Source organism: Symphalangus syndactylus, chromosome 10 (genome assembly GCF_028878055.3).
Source record: "Symphalangus syndactylus isolate Jambi chromosome 10, NHGRI_mSymSyn1-v2.1_pri, whole genome shotgun sequence".
Lineage (NCBI taxonomy): Eukaryota > Metazoa > Chordata > Mammalia > Primates > Hylobatidae > Symphalangus > Symphalangus syndactylus.
Genome location: NC_072432.2, coordinates 19,106,773 through 19,132,002, shown reverse-complemented (window position 1 = coordinate 19,132,002; position 25,230 = coordinate 19,106,773). Strand labels below are relative to the sequence as shown.

The 25,230-nt window shown below is 46.3% G+C and overlaps 1 protein-coding gene across 6 annotated transcripts in view; it reads right to left on the bottom strand.

The window, feature by feature from the left end:
* SEPHS1 (selenophosphate synthetase 1) overlaps positions 1-24,538 on the bottom strand; it is a 31,655-nt gene extending 7,117 nt beyond the window's left edge. The window contains exons 1-8 of one of the 6 annotated variants that reach the window (XM_063611066.1): positions 23,625-24,020; positions 23,122-23,202; positions 21,139-21,409; positions 15,088-15,191; positions 12,319-12,426; positions 9,905-10,059; positions 5,785-5,875; positions 4,425-4,524 (exon numbers count right to left, since the gene is read on the bottom strand). In XM_063611066.1, coding sequence (XP_063467136.1) covers positions 4,425-4,524; positions 5,785-5,875; positions 9,905-10,059; positions 12,319-12,426; positions 15,088-15,191; positions 21,139-21,331 — 751 coding nt within the window. In that variant the 5' untranslated portion in view covers positions 21,332-21,409; positions 23,122-23,202; positions 23,625-24,020. Of the gene's footprint in view, positions 1-4,424; positions 4,525-5,784; positions 5,876-9,904; positions 10,060-12,318; positions 12,427-15,087; positions 15,192-19,694; positions 19,815-21,138; positions 21,410-23,098; positions 23,602-23,624; positions 24,021-24,337 lie in introns of those variants that run through there. The other 5 variants (XM_055296590.2, XM_055296589.2, XM_055296591.2 and 2 more) reach the window with 5 other exon arrangements.
* Between the last annotated feature and the right edge of the window lie 692 nt (positions 24,539-25,230).

The following is a 25,230-nucleotide window of genomic DNA, read 5'->3' as shown; positions in this document are numbered from 1 at the left end:
TTCTGTATGGAGCTTTTTCAGACTGGCTTCTTCACTTAGTAATATGCACTTAAGATTCCTCCGTATCTTTTCATGGCTTGATAGCTCATTTCTTTTTACTGCTCAATAATATTCCATACTACAGATACACTACATTTTGTTTATCCATTCATTCACTCACCTACTGAAGAAATGAATGGTTGCTTCCAAGTTTTGGCAATTATGAATAATGCTGCTATGAACATTTGTCTGCAGGCTTTTGTGTGAATATGTTTTCAACCTTTTTGAGGGAATATCAAGGAGCATAATCGCTGCATCATATAACATATTTAGTTTCATAAGAAACTGCCAAACTGACTTTCAAAGGCTGTGCCAGTTTTCAGTCCTACCAGTAATGAATGAGAGTTCCTTCCTGTTTCTCTACATTCTTGCCAGTAGTTGGTATTATCAGCGTTTTTGGTTTTTTTCTGAGACAGGGTCTCGCTTTGTCACCCAGGCTGGAGTGAGGTGGTGCGATTACAGCTTGCTGCAGCCTCGACCTCCTGGGCTCAAGGGATCCTCCCACCTCAGCTTCCCAAGTAGCTGGGACTAAGGCGCAAGCCACCATGCCCAGCTAATTTTTTGTATTTTTTTGGTAGAGATGGGGTTTCACCATGTTGCCCAGGCTATTCTCAGTGTTTTGGATTTTAGCCATTCTAACAGGTATGTAGTGGCATCTCAATCACTGCTTTAATCTACAGTTCCCTATTGACGTACGACATTGAAGGTTTCCTTTTATGCTTATTTGCCATCTGTGTATCTTCTTTCATGGTGTCTGTCAAGGTCTTTGGGCCATGTTTAAATTGAGTTTTTTTTTATTATTGAGTTTTAAGAGTTCTTTGTATATTTTGGATACCTGACCTTGAACAGGTATGTGTTCGGCAAAATTTTTCTCCCAGTCTGTGGCTTGTCTTTTCATCCCCCTAACAGTGTTTTTCACGGAGCATAAGTCTTTTATATTAATAAAGCCAAACTTACCAATTTTTTAATAGATAGTGCTTTTGGTGTTATAAAGTCAACACCAAACCCAAAGCCACCTAAATTTTCTCTGATGTTACTTTCTTCCAGTTTTATATTGTTGTGTTTTATTTAGGTCTATGAATCATCGATATGGTCTGGCTCTGTGTCCCCACCTAAATCTCATCTCGAATTGTAATCCCCACGTCAAGAGCGGGACCTGGTAGGAGGTGACTGAATCATGGAGGCGGTTTCCCTCATGCTGTTCTCGTCAGGGTGAATGAATTCTCATGAGATCTGATGGTTTTGTAAGTGGCAGTTTCCCCTGCTCTTCTCTGTCCTGCTGCCTCATGAAGAACCTAGGTGCCTGTTTCCCCTTCACCATTTGCCACGACTGTAAGTTTCCTGAGGCTTCCCCAGCCATGTGAAACTGTGAGTCAATTAAACCTCTTTCCTTTATAAATTACCCAGTCAGCCAGGCATGGTGGCTCATGCCTGCAACTCCAGCACTTTGGGAGGCCAAGGTCAGGAGTTCAAGACCAGCCTGACCAACATGGTGAAACCCTGTCTCCACTAAAAATACCAAAATTAGTGGGGTGTGGTGGCGTATGCCCTGCAATCCCAGCTACTCCAGAGGCTGAGGCAGGAGAGTCACTTGAACCTGGGAGGCACAGGTTGCAGTGACCCGAGATCGCCCCACTGCACTCTAGCCTAGGTGACACAGTGAGACTCCGTCTACAAAAAAAAACAATAATAGGCCAGGCGCAGTGGCTCATGCCTGCAATCCCAGCACTTTGGGAGGCCGAGACGGGAGGATCACGAGGTCAGGAGATCGAGACCATCCTGGCTAACACGGTGAAACCCTGTGTCAACTAAAAATACAAAAAATTAGCTGGGCACAGTGTTGGGCGCCTGTAGTCCCAGCTACTTGGGAGGCTGAGGCAGGAGAATGGCGTGAACCCAGAAGGCGGAGCTTGCAGTGAGCTGAGATAGCGCCACTGCACTCCAGCCTGGGCGAAACAGCGAGACTCTGTCTCAAAAAAAAAAAATAAATAAATAAAATAAATAAATAATAATAATAATAATAAATGAATAAATAAATTATCCAGTCTTGGCTATTTATAGCAGGGTGAAAACACACTAAACATTCATTTTGAGTTAATCTTTATGAAAGGTGTAAGATCTGCATCCAGAATGATTTTTTTCATATGAATGTCCACTTGTTCCAGCACCATTTGGTGAAAAGACTCTTTTCTCCAATGAACTGCCTTTACTCCTTTGTCAAAAATCAGTTGACTAGGACAGGTGCAGTGGCTCACGCCTGTAATCCCAGTACTTTGGGAGGCCGAGACAGGCGGATCACAAGGTCAGGAGTTCAAGACTAGCCTGGCCAACATGGTGAAACCCCATCTCTACTAAAAATACAAAAATTAGCCAGGCATGGTGGCAGGTGCCTATAATCCCAGCTACTTGGGAGGCTGAGGCAGAAGGAGCACTTGAAATCGGAAGGCAGAGGTTGCGGTGAGCCAAGATCCTGCCACTGCAGGGCGAAAGAGCAAAACTCCATCTCAAAAAAAAAAAAAAAAAAAAAAAATCAGTTGACTATAATATGGACCTACCTCTGGATTCTCTATTCTGTTCCTCTGATCTATAACTTTTTTTTTTGAGACATGGTCTCACTCTGTCACCCAGGCTGAAGTGTAGGGGTATGATCACCACTCACTGCAGTCTCAACATCCTGGGCTCAAGTAATCCTCCCACCTCAGCCTCAGCTTAGACTACAGGAACGCACCAGGCACAGCTAGTTTTTTTTTTTTTTTTTTTTTTTTGAAGAGACAAGATGGGGTCTCACTATGTTGCCTAGGCTGGTCTCAAACTGCTGGACTCAACTGATCCTCCTGCCTCAGCCTCCCAAAGTGCTGGATTATAGGCGTGAGCCACTGTGCCTGGCTATAACTTTCTTGTAAGTACAACAAATTACAGAAAATTTTTATTTCCAAATGAATTGTTAAAAAAATAGGTAAAAGATAATTGTGGTACATTTCTTTGGTAGAACATTATCTAGCCATTAAAAATTATGTGTACTAGGAGGTGGTGGCTCACGCCTGTAATCCCAGCACTTTGGGAGGCCGAGGAGGGTGGATCATCTGAGGTCAGGAGTTCGAGACCAGCCTGGCCAACATAGTGAAACCCCGTCTCTACCAAAAATACAAAAACCCGCCAGGCATGGTGATGCGTGCCTGTAGTCCCAGCTACTAGGAAGGCTGAGGCAACAGAATTGCTTGAACCTGGTAGGTGGCGGTTGCAGTGAGCCAAGATCACACCAATGCACTCCAGCCTGGGCGACAGAGTTAGATTCTGTCTCAAAAAAAAAAAAAAAAAAAAAGTTTACTAGGATATATAATATGGGAAACATTAGTCATGTCAAAACAACAAAAGCAGGCACTCCAAATACATAAACTTATACTAACCACTACTTTAAAACAACAATAGTAAACCACCAGCCAAACATGAAAAAAGTCCTGGAAGAATACATAAAAATGCTAGCCGGAGCTGTTTTGGGTGGAGGGATTATGGACAACTTTTTTCTCTACTATTTTCCATTTTCTAAAAACTTTTCTATAATAAGCATGTAATTCTTTTATAGTAGAAAAAATGTATAAAATAAATGGGAAGAGAAGACATATTAAAAAACGCTTTTTAAACATGGCGTGCCATTGTAAACTGTGGTGAACACTTTGGAAGACAGTTTGGCACTATCTATAAAAGCTGAGCCAGTACTGATCTCTTACACGTGCATCAGAGGGCTGGGCTGAGGAAGCCCATAGCAGTCGACCCAGTGTGAAACAGGAGAGCAGAGAAGCCAGTGGAAAAATCAACACAGCAGTCAAAAGGAATCTACTACAGCTACATACAACAAGGAGACTCTCAGGAACAATGGTGGATAAAAAAGTAAAAAAAAAGTAAAACTAATTTACTGCTTAAGAACACAAGGGCTGTGCAATAAAAATATTCTAAAATGCAAGAAAATAAACACAAAATTCAGTGGTTACCCCTAAGCAGGAATGCAGGGGATGGGTGGAAGAGGGGGCACCTCTAGGCTTTCAAGGTTATGTTCTGGAAATAGCTCCAGTATATTAAACTTTCTAAATTTCCATTCTGAATGGTTTGCTTCCAAATCTTACACAGGTAACCCACACAAATGTTTTCTAGAAATAGTTTCTCTGCTATGTCAGAAGTTAGGACTTCCTTCTTAACTATAAAGCACGGTAGGTTGGGGACCATCTGCAGTGATCTATGGAACGCCAACCTGGTACCAGGGGAAGATGGTCTGCAGTCACTGGCCAAAAATCTGGCCACATACCCTGAGACTGTATGTGGCCAGCAAAGCCTAAGATATTTACTGTCTTGGACCCCTGGGACCGAAGCGCCCTTCCCACCTGTCATACCTGTTCTGTTGAGCCTCGCCATGTTCATCATCGCCTCCTGGTAGGCCAGCTCTACATCTTCTTGGGTGACCACTAGTTTAATCTTATTCCATTTCTCAGGCTAATAATAGGAACGTAGGTGAGGGAGAGAAAGAGAGGAAAATGTGATTAATCTTCACTTCTAGCAACTGAAAAAAAAAAAACAGCAACTTTTTCTTATTTAACTTTTAAGGACTTTAATTCAGACAACTGAATTTTCCAACTCTGGTTTTTCCGTGGATAGTATTTTAGGTGTCCATTAGACCTGTCAGCATGGCGTCTTTTCTATTCTCATCTCACATTGCTGTAATCAAATGCTATGATTTATTGGGTATGTGTAACCTAGCGGGACACACGGCGGCACTGCTGTACATGCAGTGTAGTGTCCTGCTAGTGGAAAAGGGTTCCCCCATCCCTGACACTCCCTGCCTCGCCTGCTTCCAGCTCCCTGCTAGCTCAGGCCTGGGAGGTGGGGCTGGAAGGCACCTCTGTGCAACATCCCCACAATGGCCTTCCGCTCTGCTCCCCATCACAGGGGGAGGAGGGAAAAACTGCTAAAGAAAGTGGCAGCCTTAGAGAACTTCTCTACCCTGCTACATCAAGCTAAGATATACCAGGTTGATGAAAGACGTGCAATTATTGATTATTCTCTTTCAACTGTTTGTCAGGACTGGTAGTTTCAGATGATAGTTGTAGAAATTAAATGCACCATGATATGTGAGAATATGCCCCAATCTTATTAATTTGTGAGTTGTTATGGCAATGAAGAAAACCAATCTTAAAGTGTGATTATAGCTCAATGGAAAAATGACTCACGAGATACATCCTCATTATAGATAGATTCATTCTGCACAAGAGAATTATTTATCAAAATGTTCTGTGTTACTAATCAGTTTAAAAAGACAAAACTACCAAACAAAAACAACCAAAAACTGCATAAAACAATTTAAACTGTCAATAACCCTGGTTTTATTTATACCCCAAACACTACGCCTTCCACAAATTCTCCTCCATATTATTTCTTAGTGATGTTTAAGACATGAAAGAGGAAGCTATCTCAGGGCCAAGTAAACAAAGCTAACCCCCTGCCAAGCAAATTCTTTACAGAAAAATCTTAAAGCTCCAAGCTGGGGCTTACTTACTGCAATCAAGCATTCAATATGTAAATATGTAAAATTGTTATTTAAAGAATATGAACGATTCCTAGGATTTCCTTAAGGACTTGACTAATATTAACTCCCTGGATATGAAACTAAAACACCTCAATTCCCAAATCCTCCAACAAAAATTACCTGCAAACGTACCATTCCCCTCCCTCCCATCACAGCAGTGGTTTACTCACAATATCCAGCCACTGGTGCACAGCCACTGCCACCTGTGTCCCCAGGGGTTTTGTCAACACCAGCACGTCCCCTGGCACTGCATTGTCTGGCCTGAAGAAAAGAAAAGAGCACGTTCTAGTCAAACTAACCAAGGAGATGAGCTCATTGTTATTAACACAAGAGAAGGAATCTGTCAAAAAGATATTTGCCTTTGCATTTACTTAAATTAAAGCCAAATACCAGCATGCATGGGACAGAGCCTTGCAACCTGCTACTGAGGCTATTGCTGGAACAAAACATTCAGCCGTCAGGCTGGACAGTGGCTCATTTCTGTAATCCCAGCACTTTGAGAGGTCAAGGTGGGAGGATCATTTGAACCCAGGAGTTCAGGACCAGCCTGGGCAACACAACAAGGACCCCATTTCAAAAATAATACATGTATTTTTAGAAAGAATGAAACATTTAGCCTTCAGATGTTTCATCAGGCACAGATTTCCCCTCGACCACATACGAGTGTGTGTGTAATTTTCACTACAGGCCCAATAGCATTCAAAAGCTTCTGAAACAGAGAGTGCTTCTTTATGATCACTGATATGCTAGAGACTCAGGATAGATTTTTCGGCCCAGGGGATTTGGTGGATTTGCTGGCAATCTGTGGGTCTAATGTCTTGGTGATTTCTGCCTCCAGGTTCTCAAACTCAGACTGACCGATGGTGAGTTTCCTGCCTGGCACCCAGACGCCTTGGTGGTCCCTGTCTTAGAGACAGAAGGCAATACTAAAAAGGCACCTCTAAAAGACGACAACTGGTGCCCCGAGTGAAACATCTACCACATTTGCAACCACACTACCAGGAAGCAGGTCTGAGAGTTGTGCTTTTCGCAGCTTCAGGAGCTGAGCTCCTGAATCGTTCCATTTCCCGATGCTGGCCTCCTGAGGTACTCACCCAAGTCGATGAAAACAAAGCCAGGGCCACAGACTTCAATACCAACACCCAGCTCCCTAGGCAACCTATACCATTTGTATCCACTCTCAAAATAGAATTCTGTGACTATGCAAGAAACTTGTTTTCCAAAAACCAGACCTGAAGACATAAATGTCTTTTAATTCAGACTCAGTTGTACCATAAAGCTGATGTTCTTTTTTTTAAAATTTTTTTAAAATTATACTTTTTAAGTTCTAGGGTACATGTACACAACGTACAGGTTTGATACATAGGTATACATGTGCCATGTTGGTTTTCTGCACCCATCAACCCGTCATTTACACTAGGTATTTCTCCTAGTGCTATCCCTCCCCCAGCCCCCTACCACCCGACAGGCCCTGGTGTGTGATGTTACTCGCCCTGTGTCCAAGTGTTCTCATTGTTCAACTCCCACCTATGTGTGAGAACATGCGGCGTTTGGTTTTCTGTCCTTTTGATAGTTTGCTTAGAATGATGGTTTCCAGCTTCATCCATCTCCCTGCAAAGGACATGAACTCATCCTTTTTTATTGCTACATAGTATTCCATGGTGTATATGTGCCACATTTTCTTAATCCAGTCTGTCATTGATGGACATTTGAGTTGGTTCCAAGTCTTAGCTATTGGGAATAGTGCTGCAATAAACATATGTGTGCATGTGTTTTTATAATAGCATGATTTATAATCCTTTGGGTATATACCAGCAATGGGATCGCTGGGTCAAATGGTATTTCTAGTTCTAGATTTTTTTTTTTTTTTTTTTTTTTTTGAGACTGAGTTTCACTCTGTCACCCAGGCTGGAGTGCAGTGGCACGATCTCGGCTCACTGCAACCTCCACCTCCCGGGTTCAAACCACTCTCCTCAGTCTCCTGAGTAGCTAGGATTACAGGCGCCTGCCATCGTGCCCGGCTAATTTTTTGTATTTTTAGTAGAGACAGGGTTTCACCATGTTGGCCAGGCTGGTCTTGAACTCCTGACCTCAGATGATCCACCCGTCTTGGCTTCCCGAAGTGCTGGGATTACAGGCGTGAGCCACCACGCCCGACCAAAAGACCGACTTTTCTTAACAAGACATCAAATGTGGAAAGTGACAACTTGGTTGGGAGAGAAACTTCTCCAAAGAAGATACACAAACGGGTGGTAAGCACATGAAAAGATGCTCGGCCTCATCAGTCATCAGGCAGACACAAATCAAAACCACAAAGACATTCCACTTCACACCCACTAGGCTGGCTAGAATCCAAAACACGGACAGGAAAACAGGTACTGGAGGGGTCATAGAGAAATTGGAATCCTCATACACTGCTGCTGGGAAAGTAAAAAATGGCACAGCCATTTTGGAGACCAGTCTGATGATTCCTCAAGTTAAAACATAATTACCACATGACCCAGTCAATTCCTAGATGTACACCCAAGAGAACTGGAACTTACGTCCACACAAAAACAGAATGTTCAATGGCAGCATCATTCCTAGTAGGTGGAAACAACCCAAAGGTCCATCACCTGAGGAATGGCTAAATAAAGCAGGGCCCATCCATGCAATGGATTATACAGCCATGGAAAGGAATGCAATACTGATTCATGCTACAACATGGATGGACGCGGAAAACATTCTGCTATGGGAATGAAGCCAGACACAACATGTCATGCTGCACGATTCCATTTCTATACAATGTCCAGAACAGGCAAATCCTCAGAGACAAAAGCACATTCTTGGTTGCCAGAGGATGGGAGCAGGAGGGAAATGGGAGTGAGCTACACGGCTTCTTTTTGGGGTGATGAAAACATTCGATAGTGGTGATGGGTGCACAACCTTGTCAATACTAAAAACCAACACGTTGTGTACTTCAAAATGCTGAATTCTATGTTATGTGAAATTTTGTTATGTGAATTATACTTCGATTAAAAAACCTAAAATGTCAGACGGGCGTGGTGGCTCACGCCTGTAATCCCAGCACTTTGGGAGGCCGAGGCGGGTGGATCACGAGGTCAGGAGATGGAGACCATCCTGCCTAACATGGTGAAACCCCATCTCTACTAAAAATACAAAAAATTAGCCGGGCGTGGTGGCGGGCGCCTGTAGTCCCAGCTACCCGGGAGGATGAGGCAGGAGAATGGTGTGAACCTGGGAGGCGGAGCTTGCAGCGAGCCCAGATCGTGCCACTGCACTCCAGCCTGGGTGACAAAGTAAGACTCCGTCTCAAAAAAAAAAAAAAAACCTAAAATGTCTTAAAAATAGGATTAAAATACTGACACATGCTACAAAATAGATGACCCTTAAAAGTATGCTAATACTACGCTAAGTGCCAATATCCAGGATGGGGCAGGAGGAATGAACAGTGAGAGCTGAGGAGGATGGGGTTTCTTCCTGCAGTGATGAAAACATCCTAACATCAACTCTGGTAACGGTTGTACAACTTGGAATATACTCCAAACCACTGACTCTTTAAATGGGTGAACTGTATAGTACGCAAATTGTATCTTAATACAGCTATTTTTTTTTTTTTTTTTTGAGATGGAGTGTCGCTCTTATTGCCCAGGCTGGAGTGCAGTGGCACGATCTTGGCTCACTGCAGCCTCCGCCTTCTGGGTTCAAGCGATTCTCCTGCCTCAGCCTCCCAAGCAGCTGGGATTAGAGGCATGCACCACCACGCCCAGCTAATTTTGTATTTTTAGTAGAGACGGGGTTTCTCCATGTTGGTCAGGCTGGTCTCAAACTCCCGACCTCAGGTGATCCACCCACCTTGGCCTGCCAAAGTGCTGGGATTACAGACATGAGCCACTGCGCCCAGCCTTGCGTTCTTGTTTTTTTTTTTTTTTGAGAGAGAATCTTGTTCTGTTGCCCAGGCTAGAGTATAGGGGCATGATCTCGGCTCACTGCAACCTCCACCCCTGGGGTTCAAGCGATTCTCCTGCCTCAGCCTCCAGAGTAGCTGGAACTACAGGCTTGCGCCACCATGCCTGGCTAATTTTTGTATTTTTAGTACAGACAGGGTTTCACCACATTGGCCAGGCTGGTCTCAAACTCCTGACCTCAGGTGATCTGCCCGCCTTGGCCTACCAAAGTCTGGGATTATATGCATGAGACACCACACCTGACCTTAATACATCAATTTTTAAAAAGAGAGGACAGAGAGAGAAAAACAGGTCAGGTGATATGAAACAAAAATCAACTTACATGATAAATTCATTGGGCTGGCAGACAGTGGTAGCGACTCCTCCCAGGACAATCCAGGGGTTTAGTACTGTTTGGCCGCCCGTTACTGACGTTCCTGCTTCCTCAGCTGCGTCTTTAAAACCTTGGATAATCAGAGGCATCACTTTATCCCTTTCCTAGGGTTGAAAAAGGTACAAATAAAAAGTCAAACAATTCTGTTCAAAACCCAGAAAAGAAGATTTTTACTTACAGTTATAAAAAGAACCATAAAATCCTAAAGGAAGTGCTCAAAGTTTACAGACAGGACACGTTGTTAACCAAAGCTAGGGGCCAGGCATAATCGCTCATGCCTGTAATCCCAGCACTTTGGGAGACCGAGATGGGCAGAGAGCTTGAGCCCAGGAGTTTAAGACCAGTCTGGGCAACGCAGACAGACCCTTTTCTCTACAAAACATGTAAAAATTGCTGGGTGACCGGGCACGGTGGCTCATGCCTGTATTCCCAGCACTTTGGGAAGCTGAGGCCAGCAAATCACCTGAGGTCAGGAGTTCGAGACCAGCCTGGCCAACATGGTGAAACCCCATCTCTACTAAAAATACAAAAATTAGCCGGGTGTGGTAGCATGCGCCTGTAATCCCAGCTACTTGGGAGGCTGAGGCAGGAGAATCACTTGAACCCGGGAGGCAGAGGTTGCAGTGAGCCGAGATCGCGCCACTGCGCTCCAGCCCCGGGCACAAGAGTGAGACTTCATCTCAAAAAAAAAAAAAAAATTGCTGGGTGTGGTGGCATGTGCCTGTGGTCCCAGCTATTCCGGAGGCTGAAGTGGGAGGATGTCTTGAGCCAGGGAGGCTGAGGCTGCTGCAGTGAGCTCTCATCACGCCACGGCACTCCAACCTGGGCAACACAGGGAGATCTTGTCTCAAAAACAAACAAAAACAAAAGCTAGAAAATATTTCACACTGTAATCATTTTATCCAATGCTGGAAGATGTTCTAGACAACAATGTAAATAAAGCCCAGACACCAACATTGTCTGTGACTCAGCGCACAGGACCAGCCCTAGGTGTGATGACTGCTGAAAGCCAGCTGTCCAGTGCTCCTTGAGAATCTCAAGACTGGCTTCTTAAGCACAGGTCCCCTGCCCTGGAGTAGGCATCCATCCCACCAAGGATTGGCTGCAGGCTATGAGTAACCCACACTGACACAGCCTGCGCCAAGACCACCATGCAGGATGACTACAGCCCATGTTCAAGGGCAGGAAAGGGCCTACTGGAAATGAGTTTCTCTAAGGCAGGGCAAACTGTTGGGGGATTTTGGGACAAAAACAAGTACCTGTCTATCTAAATAGGAATTCATCTCTGGTTCAAAGAACAGGTTCAGGCAGCAAGGGCACAGAACGCTAGGCGATGACACAGAGGCGTGAACACCTGGTGGCCCTAGCCCCTGTCACCATCTACATCCACAACATCCCTAGCCACAGCAGAGCGGGTGCCCTCTAAATGCCACGTGTCCCAGATCTGTAAGGCTGTGCCTGATTCACACTGAGGCACCATTACCATGGCCGAAACTTTATTTTAAAAAACACACAGGTCGGGCGCGGTGGCTCATGCCTATGATCTCAGCACTTTGGGAGGCTGAGGTGGGCGGATCACGAGCTCAGGAGTTCAAGACCAGCCTGACCAACATGGGGAAACCCCATCTCTACTGAAAATACAAAAATTAGCCGGGGGTGCTGGTGTGCCCCTGTAATCCCAGCTACTTGGGAGGCTGAGGCAAGAGAATCGCTTGAACCTGGGAGGTGGAGGGTGCAGTGAGCTGAGCTTGCGCCACTACACTCTAGCCTGGGTGAGAGTAAGACTCCGTCTCAAAAAAAAACAAAAACACACACACACACAAATGTCTTGGGCCGGGCACGGTGTTTCATGCCTGCAATCCCAGCACTTTGGGATGCCGAGATGGGTGGATTACCTGAGGTCAGGAGTTTGAGAACAGCCTGGCCAATGTGGTAAAATCCCGTCTCTAATAAAAATCCACAAATTAGCCAGGTGTGGTGGTACACGCCTGTAATCCCAGCTACTTGGGAGGCTGAGGCAGGAGAATTGCTTGAACCCGGGAGGCGGACGTTGCAGTGGACTGAGATTGCGCTACTACACTCCAGCCTGGGCAACAGAGCGAGACTCCTGTCTCAAAAAAGTCTTGGTTTCAGTCTACCGGGAAGAGAGAAAGGGAGCAGGTGGCAGAAGTGAAGAGATGAATAGGCCAGGCTTCTTCATTTTAATTTACTGGTAACTGCCAAAAAGTGCAAAGCCAGAAGGAGTGCAGGGAGCCATATGGCCTGGGCTCCTTGCTTTCCAGATGGGAAACCAAGTCTAACCAAGGCCAGAGATGCCACCAGGACAACACGGACCAGGCAGCAGCCGGGTAGCTCCTACTTACCCTGTCAGTCATTTTATTACTGACTCCAAGGAGCATCAGCATATTGTCACATTCCGTGACCCCCATTGCATAGAGGTCACTGAGGACATTGGCACATGCTATCCTGCCCTGGGAAGAGAGGGAAACGTGAGAAAGGATGACTGAGGACTTTCCATCTGCAGAAACTGAATGAGCCATGGAGCGGACTCCACAGAGAACGTGGGGACTTTCCAGGAGTGGCAGCTACTGGGATGGGGTCCTCAGTTTCTATGACTTGCAGACTGGTAACCTTTCCTGCATCAGAGTCACCAGGCCACTTGTTTTTTCTCAGACATTCCTGTTACCACCTCTTTCTTGTGCAGAACAAACAATGTACCAGTTTTTCTCCATTCTAAATTTTAGAAGTCTGAAATTTGTTTAGATAGGCGAAGCAGTATATGTGCAGCGAATGAGGAGGAGAAGCAAGGTTAGAACTGACAGTTTTGGGGGAAGAGCTACGGAGCGAAAAAGCCTGCAAACAACTCTCCTAAAGAAAAGTTGGGGCCGGGCGCGGTGGCTCACGCTTGTAATCCCAGCACTTTGGGAGGCCGAGGCGGGCGGATCACGAGGTCAGGAGATCGAGACCACAGTGAAACCCCGTCTCCACTAAAAAAATACAAAAAATTAGCTGGGCGTGGTGGCGGGCGCCTGTGGTCCCAGCTACTCGGAGAGGCTGAGGCAGGAGAATGGCGTGAACCCGGGAGGCGGAGCTTGCAGTGAGCCGAGATTGCACCACTGCACTCCAGCCTGGGCGACAGAGCAAGACTCCGTCTCAAAAAAAAAAAAAAGAAAAGTTGGAAACAGCCACATATCCCAAACGGATTCTAAAAATGGCTGGCTTTAGTGGTTATAGAGAAGGAGATAGTCTTTGTGCACTTGGATTAAGAAACGTTTGCAGTTTAGGCTGGGTGTGACAGCTCACGCCTGTAATCCCAGCAATTTGAGAGGCCGAATCAGGTGGATCACTTGAGGCCAGGAGTTAAAGACCAGCCTGGCCAACATGGCAAAATGCTGTTTCTACTAAAAATATAAAAATTAGCTGGGCATGGTGGTGCACACCTGTAGTCCCAGCTACTTGAGAGGCTGAGGCATGAGAATCGCTTGAACCTGGGAGGTGGAGGTTGTAGTGAGCTGAGATCGTGCCACTGCACTCTAGCCTGGGCAACAGAGCAAGACTGTCAATAAACAACAACAATAAACAACAACAACAACCAAAAAAAATTTGTGTAGCTTCTTTTCAAGGTTGTATGAGATAAACAGAAAAATCATCTTAAGAAACAAATAAAAAATTACCCAGGGCTGAAGTCATATTGCTTTCAAAAGAAAAAGAGAAGCATTTCCCAGTAAATGATGTCATTTTATTAGGAACTTTAAAATACAATTCAACAGAAATGTGGTAATGAAGGTTTTTTTATTGCCACTGGAGATTTTTAAAAGTTAAGTTGCCCTTATCTAAATCTTTATCTTTTATAGACAATAAAAAGAAAATACAAATTTTCCTTCTGACATAAGGATAATCAAACTCCCAAGTGTTATCATTTCCAATGGCTGTTTAGTTGCTTGCTTTATGCTTTCTTATACATTCCTGGAGGTCAGCAATGCAGCTCAACAACCATCTGTGGCCGCACTTGCAGTATCATCAAGCCAGTCCACAAGGCCAACAGGCGGTCTACAACTTGGACAAGCCAATCGCTAGTTGGGGGGGCGGTGATTTAGTGCCCCTTCTGTTCTGGGTGCTCTCATTTTAGGAGATGCTGGAAAACAATGGACTCTGGTTTTAGCCATCCCTGCCACCTGGTCACGTGGGACCTGGGCTGTGACTTACCTGTCCAGTCTCAAGAGTATTGCTCCAGAGGAGAAAACGTACAGATGTGCGGAAGAAATATAGGTTTCCAATAATATGGTATTTGTCACTGGTACCTGAGGGTGAACACCTCCCACGTGGCTGCCTCATGATAAAGTCCCTACAGTGCGGCCTGCTCCCACTGTCCTTGCCACACATGAAGAACACCTGGCATTTTACAGCAAACCGGATTTTCCTAGTCTCCCACTGGCTCCTCCTGGGTGGTAGCAAATTGGGGTTAAAGGTTGGGTGGATCAAAGGGTGGCTGGCTGCAACTATGCAGTGAACAACTGGGGAAGACACCTCAGCAGTGTATCATCAGTAGCCAGGAACTTTAACTCAGTGGTCAGAAACCTACTACGTACAGCGGCACATCACACGGTGGTGGGTGTCCAGGTGGCTGGGTTGAGTGAATTAACCAGATATCCGAATTAATGTTTGAGGCATCTAATTGTGATGAGATACTAGCTCCTTAATTTCCTGAAGGAAACATTTAGGATCAGTCCTATTACAGAGGACAGTAACATCTCCAGCCTAAAACACAGGGGTGATGGAGGTTACCAATGTCAAAGAAGGGAAGGTGCAAGAAAGAAGAAAATGATAAAAACCTTAGTCCATTGACATGCTACTCAACAAGAGGTGTTCTTACTCACAGCATGTACTCAGGTGCAACAGCAGCAGAGGGCCTTCCCTGCTTCCTCCCTAATTGCTTTATGCCCAGTTCCAAGTGTGGGCAGGGGACAGGCCCAAATTCAGCGACTGCAGGAGCCTGGGCAGGGTGGGGCAGCATAGTCGGGATATAACAGAAATAAAACCAAAACCCCACAGATACATACAAAACCCCAGCCACAACCCAAACCAAACGAATAAGCCCTTCCAGTCACAAAAACACATCAGCTCACGCTTACCATCATGTAAGGGTCGTCTACGATCGGGTAAATGTAATCTGTGGTTTGAACCAAGGAAAGCCCACCGTGCCTCAAAGGAATGACACAAGTATCCATTCCAATGCCTGTGGAGATGGAAGTCATTAGCATCCAAAAATAAAACGGGAAAGCCATTTCATTTTATACCACCAGTGCTCTGAACAGGAAGAGCTCATAAGATACTTATGGCAACTGCAGGCTGCCAATGAAGCCATGTGTTTCCTATCAAGAAGCGTAACTGAAATAAACGTGAAACATATCCAGCTTAGGATGGAAAATACCAATGAAAATGTTACTCATCAAGACTCAACTCCAATATGGCATAGTTTTAAATCCTTAATGATGCCTTGAATAAAACTCTTTTTCACTGTATGACTTTTATTATTTTACTGTATTACTGTAGCGTGTGACTGGTACCATATGCAATTTCTTTGAAGATGAGAATCCTATAAATGGAACTTGGGTTATCTTAACTATAGTTATTTTGAGTACATCTTTATAGACATTATCATATTGTCCCATCAGAAACTCTGTAAAATATTTTTACATTGAAAAATGCTATTACTTGTACATTTTAGTCAAAAGTGAAAATGACACACACACAGATGAAATGAAAAGGACAAATCCCAACTGACAATTCAACGGAAATTTCCAATCAAGCCTGGATATAAACACTCTGGCGTCTATGTCAGAGGAGTCCCAAGACCACCAGTAGCAGTCAAGATAAGCTACTCCTTGTCTTGGAGATAAGGCTGTACTCCTTTAAAAATTACTTGTAACGCAGGCATTTTACAAAATCAGACTAGCATTCCCACCAAGAAAGCTGAACACAGCGAGCAGCCCTACACCCCTCAGAAGGACACTCTTCTGTCCTCTTATGAGGACAGCTGTTCCTTGGTATCTGTGGGGGACTGGTTCCAGGACTCCCACAGACACCAAAATCCACAGATGCTCAAATTACTGATTTGAAATGTCCCAATATTTGCATATAACCTATGCACATCTTCTCACATACCTTAAATCATGTCTAGATCACCTATGACACCTAATATGATGTAAATGCAATGTAAATATTTGTTATACTGTACTGTTTAGGGAATAATGACAAGACAAAAAAAAGTCTGTGCGTGTTCAGATGCAACCATCCATTTTCTTCCTTGCATATTTTCAGTCTGCGATTGGTTGAATCCCCCGATGAGGATCCTGCAGATACAGAGGGGGACGCTGTACTTTCTACTTTGCAGCCCAATAGCCAAAAGCAGGGAAAAAGCCAGAATTAGGACAAAAGGAAGCAAATTACGTGTCTGAATCTACCCTATAAATTCAGAATTTCAAACAAGTTTAAGTCATATCTGAATTGCACTAAAATGACCTTTAATATTCTACATAAGTGAAAGAGTGTGAAGCAATGCCTCACTCGGTCTCACAACAGCAGCAGACCTCACAGAGGTGGGTCATAGAGGCACCAGATCTTTCCTGCCGTAAAAATGAAATCGCGCTGAATAAAAAGCCATAGTCTGTGAAGACAGGCTGATTTTTTATTACACTAGATAACAAAGTAGAAACTTGCTGGAAGACCTCGCCTAGGGAATGGAGAAGTGAAGTTCAGAATGGCAAGTTTCAACAATTTCAGGCACTGGATCTGTTTTCATTTGTCAGAGGAGAATGTGTGCGATAATTCACGTCAATAGCCCATGGGCACAACCTCTCAGAAATCTGTCTCACCACACTCTTTAGCACCTAAATAGAAAAATCATTCTCTAACTCAATGGATTCTCCCTAAATGGGTAATTCCGACAACTGGTTATTCTGAGTATATTACTATTTACTTTGGAAAACAGTAAGAGGCAGTTTTCTTTCAGGCTTCCATTTAAACTGGAGGACTACTGAAAGAGACACTAAAATCGTTGCTGAATGTTAGCTTTAAACGTTTTTAATTTGAATAATCTTAAATTTGAATTAAATATATTTGATTTGTAAAGCACTTTATTTCTAAACTTAGCAAGTCCTTTGATAAGAGTAACTGGGGACTCTTGAGCACGCCCCTAGGGCTGAAAAGCAGCTCCGTTATCCACAGTTTCTCTTTCACACCTGGGCCACCATAGTCTACTAGAATAGGGTCTGGTGCTGTCCAATGTGGTTGACACTAGCCACAGGGGGTGGCTGCGCATCTAACAGGTTCTGTAAGTATAAAACAGACACCTGATTTTAAACACCTAGTACCAACAACCAACATCTCATTAATAATGTCTTATATATACATATTGAAAAGACATTTTTATATATTGTGTTAAAATAGACGATAATTAATTCCATCTGATTCTTATTGGGTTTTTAAAAATATGACTACTATAAATTTGAAAATTACACATGTAGTTTGCATTGTATTTTTGGACAGCACTGGTCTACAGTGATTGGTTTAGAAATCACCAACCACATTTCAAGGAAGGAAAAGAGAAGGGGTGAGCCTGAGATGCCCACAGGCCTTGAAAAACTAGGGTTTCAAATGGAAAGAGAGAGGGACGGTCCAGAGGGAAGGTAACTGGGAACAGAGGAAAGTGCCACAGGGTCGGGGAAGCCTTAAATACTAGACTGAGCAGTTTAGGTTTAATGACCAGGAGGCAATGAGCAATCTTGCTGGAAGGTTTTCAGCAATACTGACATCCTCCATCAGAAAGACAACGCAAGTTATCACATCACTACCCACCCCCAACCCCCCCGCACCACCCCCCCAGCAGCAGCAATCATTACTTGATAGCTCTTAGGTACCAGGCAACAGATGTCTCAGGTTCTAAGGCACATTTCTTTTAACATTTCTTTAGTTAGGATACATTTAGTAAACATGTGTACATTTAAAAGCTATTTTGGTTAACCCTTCAATTAACACCATTTTTGAAGCCAGAAAACATGATATTCAATTAGAAAAAAGTTAAAAACATAAACAGGCTGGGCTCGGGGGCTCACGCCTTTAATCCCAGCACTTTGGGAGGCCCAGGTGGGTGGATCACTTAGAGTCAGGAGTTCCAGACCAGCCTGACCAACATGGTGAAACCCTGTCTCTATTAAAAATACAAAAAAACTAGCTCGGTGTGGTGGTGGGCGCCTGTCATTCCAGCTACTTGGAGGGAGGCTGAGGCATGAGAATCAGGCCTGGCAACCTTGAGGGCCTTGAACCTGGGAGGCAGAGGTTGCAGTGAGCTGAGACTGCACCACTGTACTCAAGCCTGGGTGATGGAGTAAGACTCTGTCTCAAGAAAAAAAAAAAAAAAAAAAAAGACGGCCAGGTGCAGTGGCTCACGCCTGCAATACCAGCACTTTGGGAGGCTGAGGCGGGTGGATCACGAGGTCAGGAGATCGAGACCACGGTGAAACCCCGTCTCTACTAAAAATACAAAAAATTAGCTGGTCGCAGTGGTGGATGCCTGCAGTGCCAGCTACTCGGGAGGCTGAGGCAGGAGAATGGCATGAACCCAGGAGGCGGAGCTTGCAATGAGCAGAGATCCCGTCACTGCACTCCAGCCTGGGCGACAAAGCGAGACTCCGTCTCAAAAATAAAATAAAATAAAATAAAAATAAAATAAAATAAACATACAGCCGGCCACGGTGGCTCAAGCCTGTAACCCCAGCACTTTAGGAGGCCGAGGTGGGTGGATAACCTGAGCTCAGGAGCTTGAGACCAGCCTGGCCAACACCGTGAAACCCCGTCTCTACTAAAAACACAAAAAAATTTAGCTGGGCGTGGTAGCATGCACCTGTAGTCCCAGCTACTTGGGAGGCAGAGGCAGGAGATCATTGCTTGACCCCAGGAAGCAGAGGTTGCAGTGAGCCGAGATTGTGCCACTGCACTCCAGCCTGGGCGACAAAGTGAGACTTCATCTCAAAAAAAAAAAAAGTCAAAAAAACCCATACACATATACCATATATACGTGTGTACAGATGTATACACATACATGTATTATATATGTAAGTACAGATATACGTGGCACAACTACACACATTTTTGGTACGACAATGCAAAACAGTCATTTTTTTCTTTTTTTTGAGGCAGGGTCTCACTCTGTCACCCAGGCTGCAGTACAGTGGTGTGACCTCAGCTCACTGTAGCCTCTGCCTCCCGGGCTCAAGGGATCCTCCCACCTCAGCCTCCCAAGTAGCTGAAACTACAGGTGCACACCAGCAAGCCCAGCTAACTTTTGTATTTTTAGTAGAGACGGGTTTCACCATGTTGCCCAGGCTGGTCTTGAACTCCTGACCTCGAGTAATCCACCTGCCTTGGCCTCCCAAAGTGCTGGGATTACAGGTGTGAGCCACCGCACACAATCCCAAACAGTAATTATTATTTTATAGATTAGGAAGCTGAGGCTCAGGAAGGCTGGGTGACATTCATGACATAATATGAGTGACTAGTAAGTGACTGTGCCAGAGGAAGTTATAAATAGTAATTCTTACTTTATCCCGTAATGTTTTAATTTCATTGGTTTTTGAGCATTAAGTATTAATAGCTTTTTTTCTTGACAGTTATCTAACAGCTTCCTCAGTATATTCTCATTTCTCGACAAATAAGCCAACATCAAACCCAGCTCGCTCACGTGGTATTTCTCCACAGCTTGGCCATCAGCTGGACGGCAGGAACCGTTTTCAAACTGAGCTCCTCAAAGTCCTGCAGGTCACCACAGACTGGGGTGTAACATTTCTTCCCTTCCAACGAAAGCAAGTCTGCTTTTATTTGCTTTCCCTATCTAGGAGGAAAGGAGACCTCAGGCTCATAACCAATGAACTTTACAAAATAATGGGCAAAAAGAAATGAAATGAAAACCATGGCTGGGTATGGTGCCTTATGCCTGTAATCCCAGCACTTTGGGAGGCTGAGGCAGGCAGATCACCTGAGGTCAGGAGTTCAACAGCCTGGCCAACATAGTAAAACTCCATCTCTACTAAAAATACAAAAATTAGCCGGGCAGGGTGGCGGGGGCCTATAATCGCAGCTACTTGGGAGGCTGAGGCAGGAGAATCACTTGAACCCAGGAGGCAGAGCTTGCAGTGAGCCACGATCACGCCACCGCACTCCAGCCTGGGTGACAGAGTGAGAATCCATTTCAAAAAAAAGGGAAGAAAACTGATCTAGTCACACAGTAATTATCAAACATCCAAACCTCAAAAACTATGCGTCGAACACAAGAAAAGTGATCACAGTCTTGTACCGTGTACTTAATAAACTGCACAAGAAACATAAACAACATCCCAGGAGCCCAGAAATTGTTTCTAAGCTCTGTGTTTGGGAAAAGTGAAATCACTCATGACATCAGGAATGTAGTAAAGAAAAAGACATTGCCCTGGTTCCAGATGACATCCTGGGGTCAAGAACAGATCCATCCAGTCCTGGGTCTGGAGCAGTCCCACCTCCTCCCCAAAACACACTTTTCGCCCAATGCACCCTGCAGAGAATCCCAATGCCCTCCTGACACAGTCACTGCCATCCAAGTACTGCACAGGAAACTTAAGGCTGGAACCGCCTTTCCTAGGGCAATGAAGGGAATGTGAGCATTTTAGGAGTCCTTTTAGGAAAAGGGAATAAAGGATTCCTGCTTAATCTTCAGCTAACAGAAAATTCAATTTAATTAAAATTGAAAATTAAAAAAGTTTTTACTGTAATAACAATCTCAATTGCATACTCCATAATTTAAAAACTGTCAAGAGTACCCCTCTTGATGTGTTTCAAGTACTTTCTCTATGTAAGTTACAAGAACATAACATAGCAATCATAACATTGATTGCTCTTCTAATCCTTCCCACAAAAATTAAATAAAAAATAAAAAGGGGGTACCATGTACACTATTTGGGTGACGGCTACACTAAAAGCCCAGTCTTCACCATTATGTAATGTACTCATGTAACAAAACTGCATGTGTATTCCCCGAATCTATAAAAGCAAAAAAATTAATAATAATAAATAGGCAACATGGGAGGTGAGAACTCTGGTTTTTGACTCACTGATTGGAGTGCAGACCATCAAAGAAACACTGGGTTACCTACCAAGCCTTGGCATAACGGCTCCCAGAAACTGCTCATCTTCTTGGAAGTGGTTCTCCTGTAAAGATTCCAGCAATTTTTGCAGGACATCTTGGGGCACTTTGCAGCCTGTGCCCTTCAGTTCAGTGAATCTGGTTAGCCGGAAGCTTTTGTCCAATTCGTAACTTTCCGGGTTAAAGGACTCCCGCGTAGACATGGTTCTTGGGCCCCGCTCTCCTCACAGCTCAGCCCCTCCCCTCCCTCTGCGGGTTGGCTGGGTTCTTTATGGATCCACCTGGGTGTCACCAAAACACAAAGATGCCATGAAAAGAATTCCCACGGGAACCTGCCAGCGAATCAAGTGAATACATGACAGCGAAAAGTCAATGTGACAAGGGCTGAAATCAAGACCACTTATATTCATCACAGCAGTGCATATGACAAAATAGATCTTTTCATAAAGGGGCTCTGTCAGCAAAGACATCTATGCAAAATCTGACATCTGGACTGTGGTTTTAACTGTGGCAAGAGGGCCAGCCTGCAGGTTCACATGACACCATGCCACCTTGAATAGCAAAATCCCAAAGGTTCTTCTAGGACTCAGCATTAGAACAGCACCTCTGAGCACTTCATGTGTCAACCTGGAAGCACTGTGGTTCAGAAAGCGGCGGTCCTCGCAAAGGTGACTTTTCTGCAAAATCTTTTGATATCTTTTGCTTTATCACATAGAAAAATGAAACGCCCAATACAAACTTGGCAGAAAAGGGCATTAATGTAAATGCATTGGACAAAATTCTTCACGATGCTAAATCCTAATTTTAGAAAAACACGTTTTCCCTCTGAGTCTAAAGAATATACAACACAAGGCTGGGCGTGGTGGCTCATGCCTATAATCCCAGCACTTTGGGAGGCCAACGTGGGTGGATCACCTGAAGTCAGGAGACCAGCCTGGCCAACATGGCAAAACCCTGTCTCTACTAAAAAATTAGCTGGACGTGGTGGTGCGCGCCTGATCCCAGCTACTTGGGAGGCTGAGGCAAGAGAATCGCTTGAATCTGGGAGGCAGAGGTTGCAGTGAGCCGAGATAGAGCCACTGCACTCCAGCCTGGGGGAGAGTGAGACTCCGTCTCAAATAAAAAATAAAAAAATACACAACGCAATCCAAAACTAATAGGAGTCCTCTCTAAAGGGCACAACTTAAAAACTACAGTGGCAGTTTAACACAGTAAGGTCTGTGTTCTTCAGGCGAAAGCTTGTCTCTCTGATGTTTTCATGCGGTGCTATTTCCTAGAAAGCAAACATCCAGCCCAACAAACTAGTACGCACACCATTGACAAAATATGCTACTCCTCATTATTATTTCATTGCAGAACCGAAACAATAAATTAAGCCATACTAAATCACCAGCATTTCGGCCCTGTGTACCACCATTAGGTTTCTGGAACAAGCACTCCTACGTTTTTTAGCCTTTGGGGCTAAAGGAAAAAACAACGTGTGTTCCTCGAGTTTACAAACCTCCAGACTGATACTTTATTGGGACTAGAATTACAGACACCCCAAGTTTTAAGGTCGGTTTCCCCTATAAAATTTATGATTAAGAACATAATTCCCATTTATAGAGTTTTCTATCCCTTGGGACGCACATCGCTCATATAAATCTCACGAAGCCCGAGTTCAGGCAGTAATCCAAACCGTCTTCACAAAAACACGGTTTGAGATGAGCAATGATTTCGGAGGGAAACGTAACAAACGAACAGGAGTCAGCCTTCGAACACCATTCCAAAAAGCCTCCCTGCCTGGCCGCAAGTGACAAGAGACGAGAATTTTGAAGCCATCTTAGAGTTAGGGGAAAAGTTTGAATACCACTTTGACTTGGAAGGCGTTTCAACAAAAACAACAAAGTCTTTTCCTCAAAAAACACCTCCCGTCTAACACAGCCTCACCCCTACCAGGAAAAAAAAAAAAAAGAAAAAATCCAACTCACGAGGCATCCAGTTATTTTCCTACCTCCTATCTCTGTTCCTCTTCTGGCTCCCAAAAAGGTGGGGAGGGGAATTGTGGGGCGATCACTTCCTTTTAAAATACTATCTTCTCAGAGTTTTAAGGGTGGAAAAAAGTTTAAAACACCTTGTATCAGGAAGGCGCTCAGATTTAAAATTCCAAATGGTACTAAGGACACAAATCAGCCTCACATCCTAATGAAAAAAGTACTAGATTCTTACATTTTTGGAGGGCATGGGAAGGGGGAGGGGGTGCTCGGGAAAATGTGCAGTGATTAGGGAACCAGGGGTATCCATTTGCATTAATAAGGGACGGTGCCCGGCGATCCCGCAGCCACATGTTTACGCCTTTAAAACAATGGCATGAATATTTAAAGCAACGTTTAGCCCTTTCCTTCCCGGGCACGTTTCCATGGTTTGGTTTTTTTTTTCCCTCCAACGAGCGTGCGGAGTCGGGGAGCCGGTCAGCGGGGTGGGCCCGGCGCGTTGCCCCGCCAACCCCGGACCTACCTCCCCGCCGGCCCCGCACAATGGGGCGCGCTCTCCAGGACGCCCGCGTCGGAGGCGGCCGGGGAGGGGAGCAGGGAGCCCAGGGACACCTTCGGGCTCAGGCTCAGGCTCAGGCCCTCGCCGCCGCCTCGGAAGGCCCAGCAGGCCCGGACTGCGGGCGGGCGGCGGGGCGGAGGCGGCAGCTCGGGGCCCCGGCCGGGCCATCCCTGTTCAGGCCGGCGGGAGCCGGCGGGTACCGCGCGCGCGGCCCAGGAGCCGGGGAGGACGCCAGGACCCACCCGCCCCGGGTCGACAGGGCCCGCGCGGAGAGAGGGGGAGGCGGGGAGGCCCCGGAGGCACCCCGGGACCCCAGGCCAGCCGCTCCCGCCGCGCGCACGGGCCGCCGCCGCCGCCGCGCAAAAATGTCGGCGGGCGAAAAAATTAACCCCTGCGTGGCCGCCGCCGCCCTCCCCTCCGCTCCTCCCCGCCCTCCCTCCCTCCTTCCCCGGCCCCGCGCGGCGGCGGCGGCGGCGCGGGCGGCGCTTCTTTTTTAAAGCGGCCCCACCAAGCCCGGCGCTGCCCCTCTCCAGGCAGGGCTGGCGGGGCCGGCGGCGCGCGGCTCCCCGGCGGTCCCGGGCGGCCCGGAGGGGGATTTGCAACGGCCGCCGCGGGCCTGCGGACCCAGATTCCCCTTTAAGCCTGCGCCTCCCCCCCGCGCCGGGCCCGCCGCTTACCGGCTCGCTTTGCGCCCTCCGCCTCCTCCCGAAAACGGGCCGCGGGCCGCTCCCACAATGCACCGGGCGCGGCCGGGCTCCCTTAAGCGTCGCCTGAATAAAAATGCCGCGCCCGGCGGCGGCGGGGGCCCGGGCCCGCGCCTGGGCGCCGCGGGGGCTCGCCTGCCTCGGCGCGGCCCTGCGGGAGCCGGGCCGCCGCGCTCCCGCCGGCTGGGCGCGCGGGGGTCCTTTAAGGCCGGCCACCTCCCTTTAAGAGGCGGCCCGGGCTGCTGGGTGGCGGCGTGCGGCCCGGGAAGGGGGCGGGGGCGCCGTGCAGGCCCGAGCGCGGCAATGATTGGTCTCGGGGGAGGGGTGGGGGGTTGCAAACCCGAGGAGCGGTGGCATCCGTTGCATGATGCAAAAAAGGATTGATTTCAAAAGTTGCGAGTTGCATTGGCAGCCGCCCTTGGCGCCCGGGCCACCTTTTTCCCGGGCCCCGCTGCAAGCGCCGGGAATGTTTCCGCCACCTGGCCGGGCTCGACCGCGCGGCGCTCTGCGGGGCGCTGTCCCTGCTCCCCGAGTGCGCAGCGGAGCGTCCTGGAAGACAATGGTCATGGGAACAATTTGCACAGAAGGCTAGGAGCCCAGGAAAAGCCGCCGGGGCGCCAGGCAGAGGTTTTTTGAAAACACAAACGGAGCGTTAGATGCTTGGGGACTCCCAGCATCTGTCCTTCCTATTGTTTAGCTCGGCTCCGGAGTTCACGGGAGCCTTGTGAAATGTGGAGACGTCCTGCAAAGTTTCTTGAACACTTCATGTGCGTGGTAGGAAGTCGAGGAAAAAGGTTTACGGTTCCCCCGCTGGTTGCATTGTTTGTCCTGCACATGTTCGAGCGAATATGGCAGCCGCAATCCTG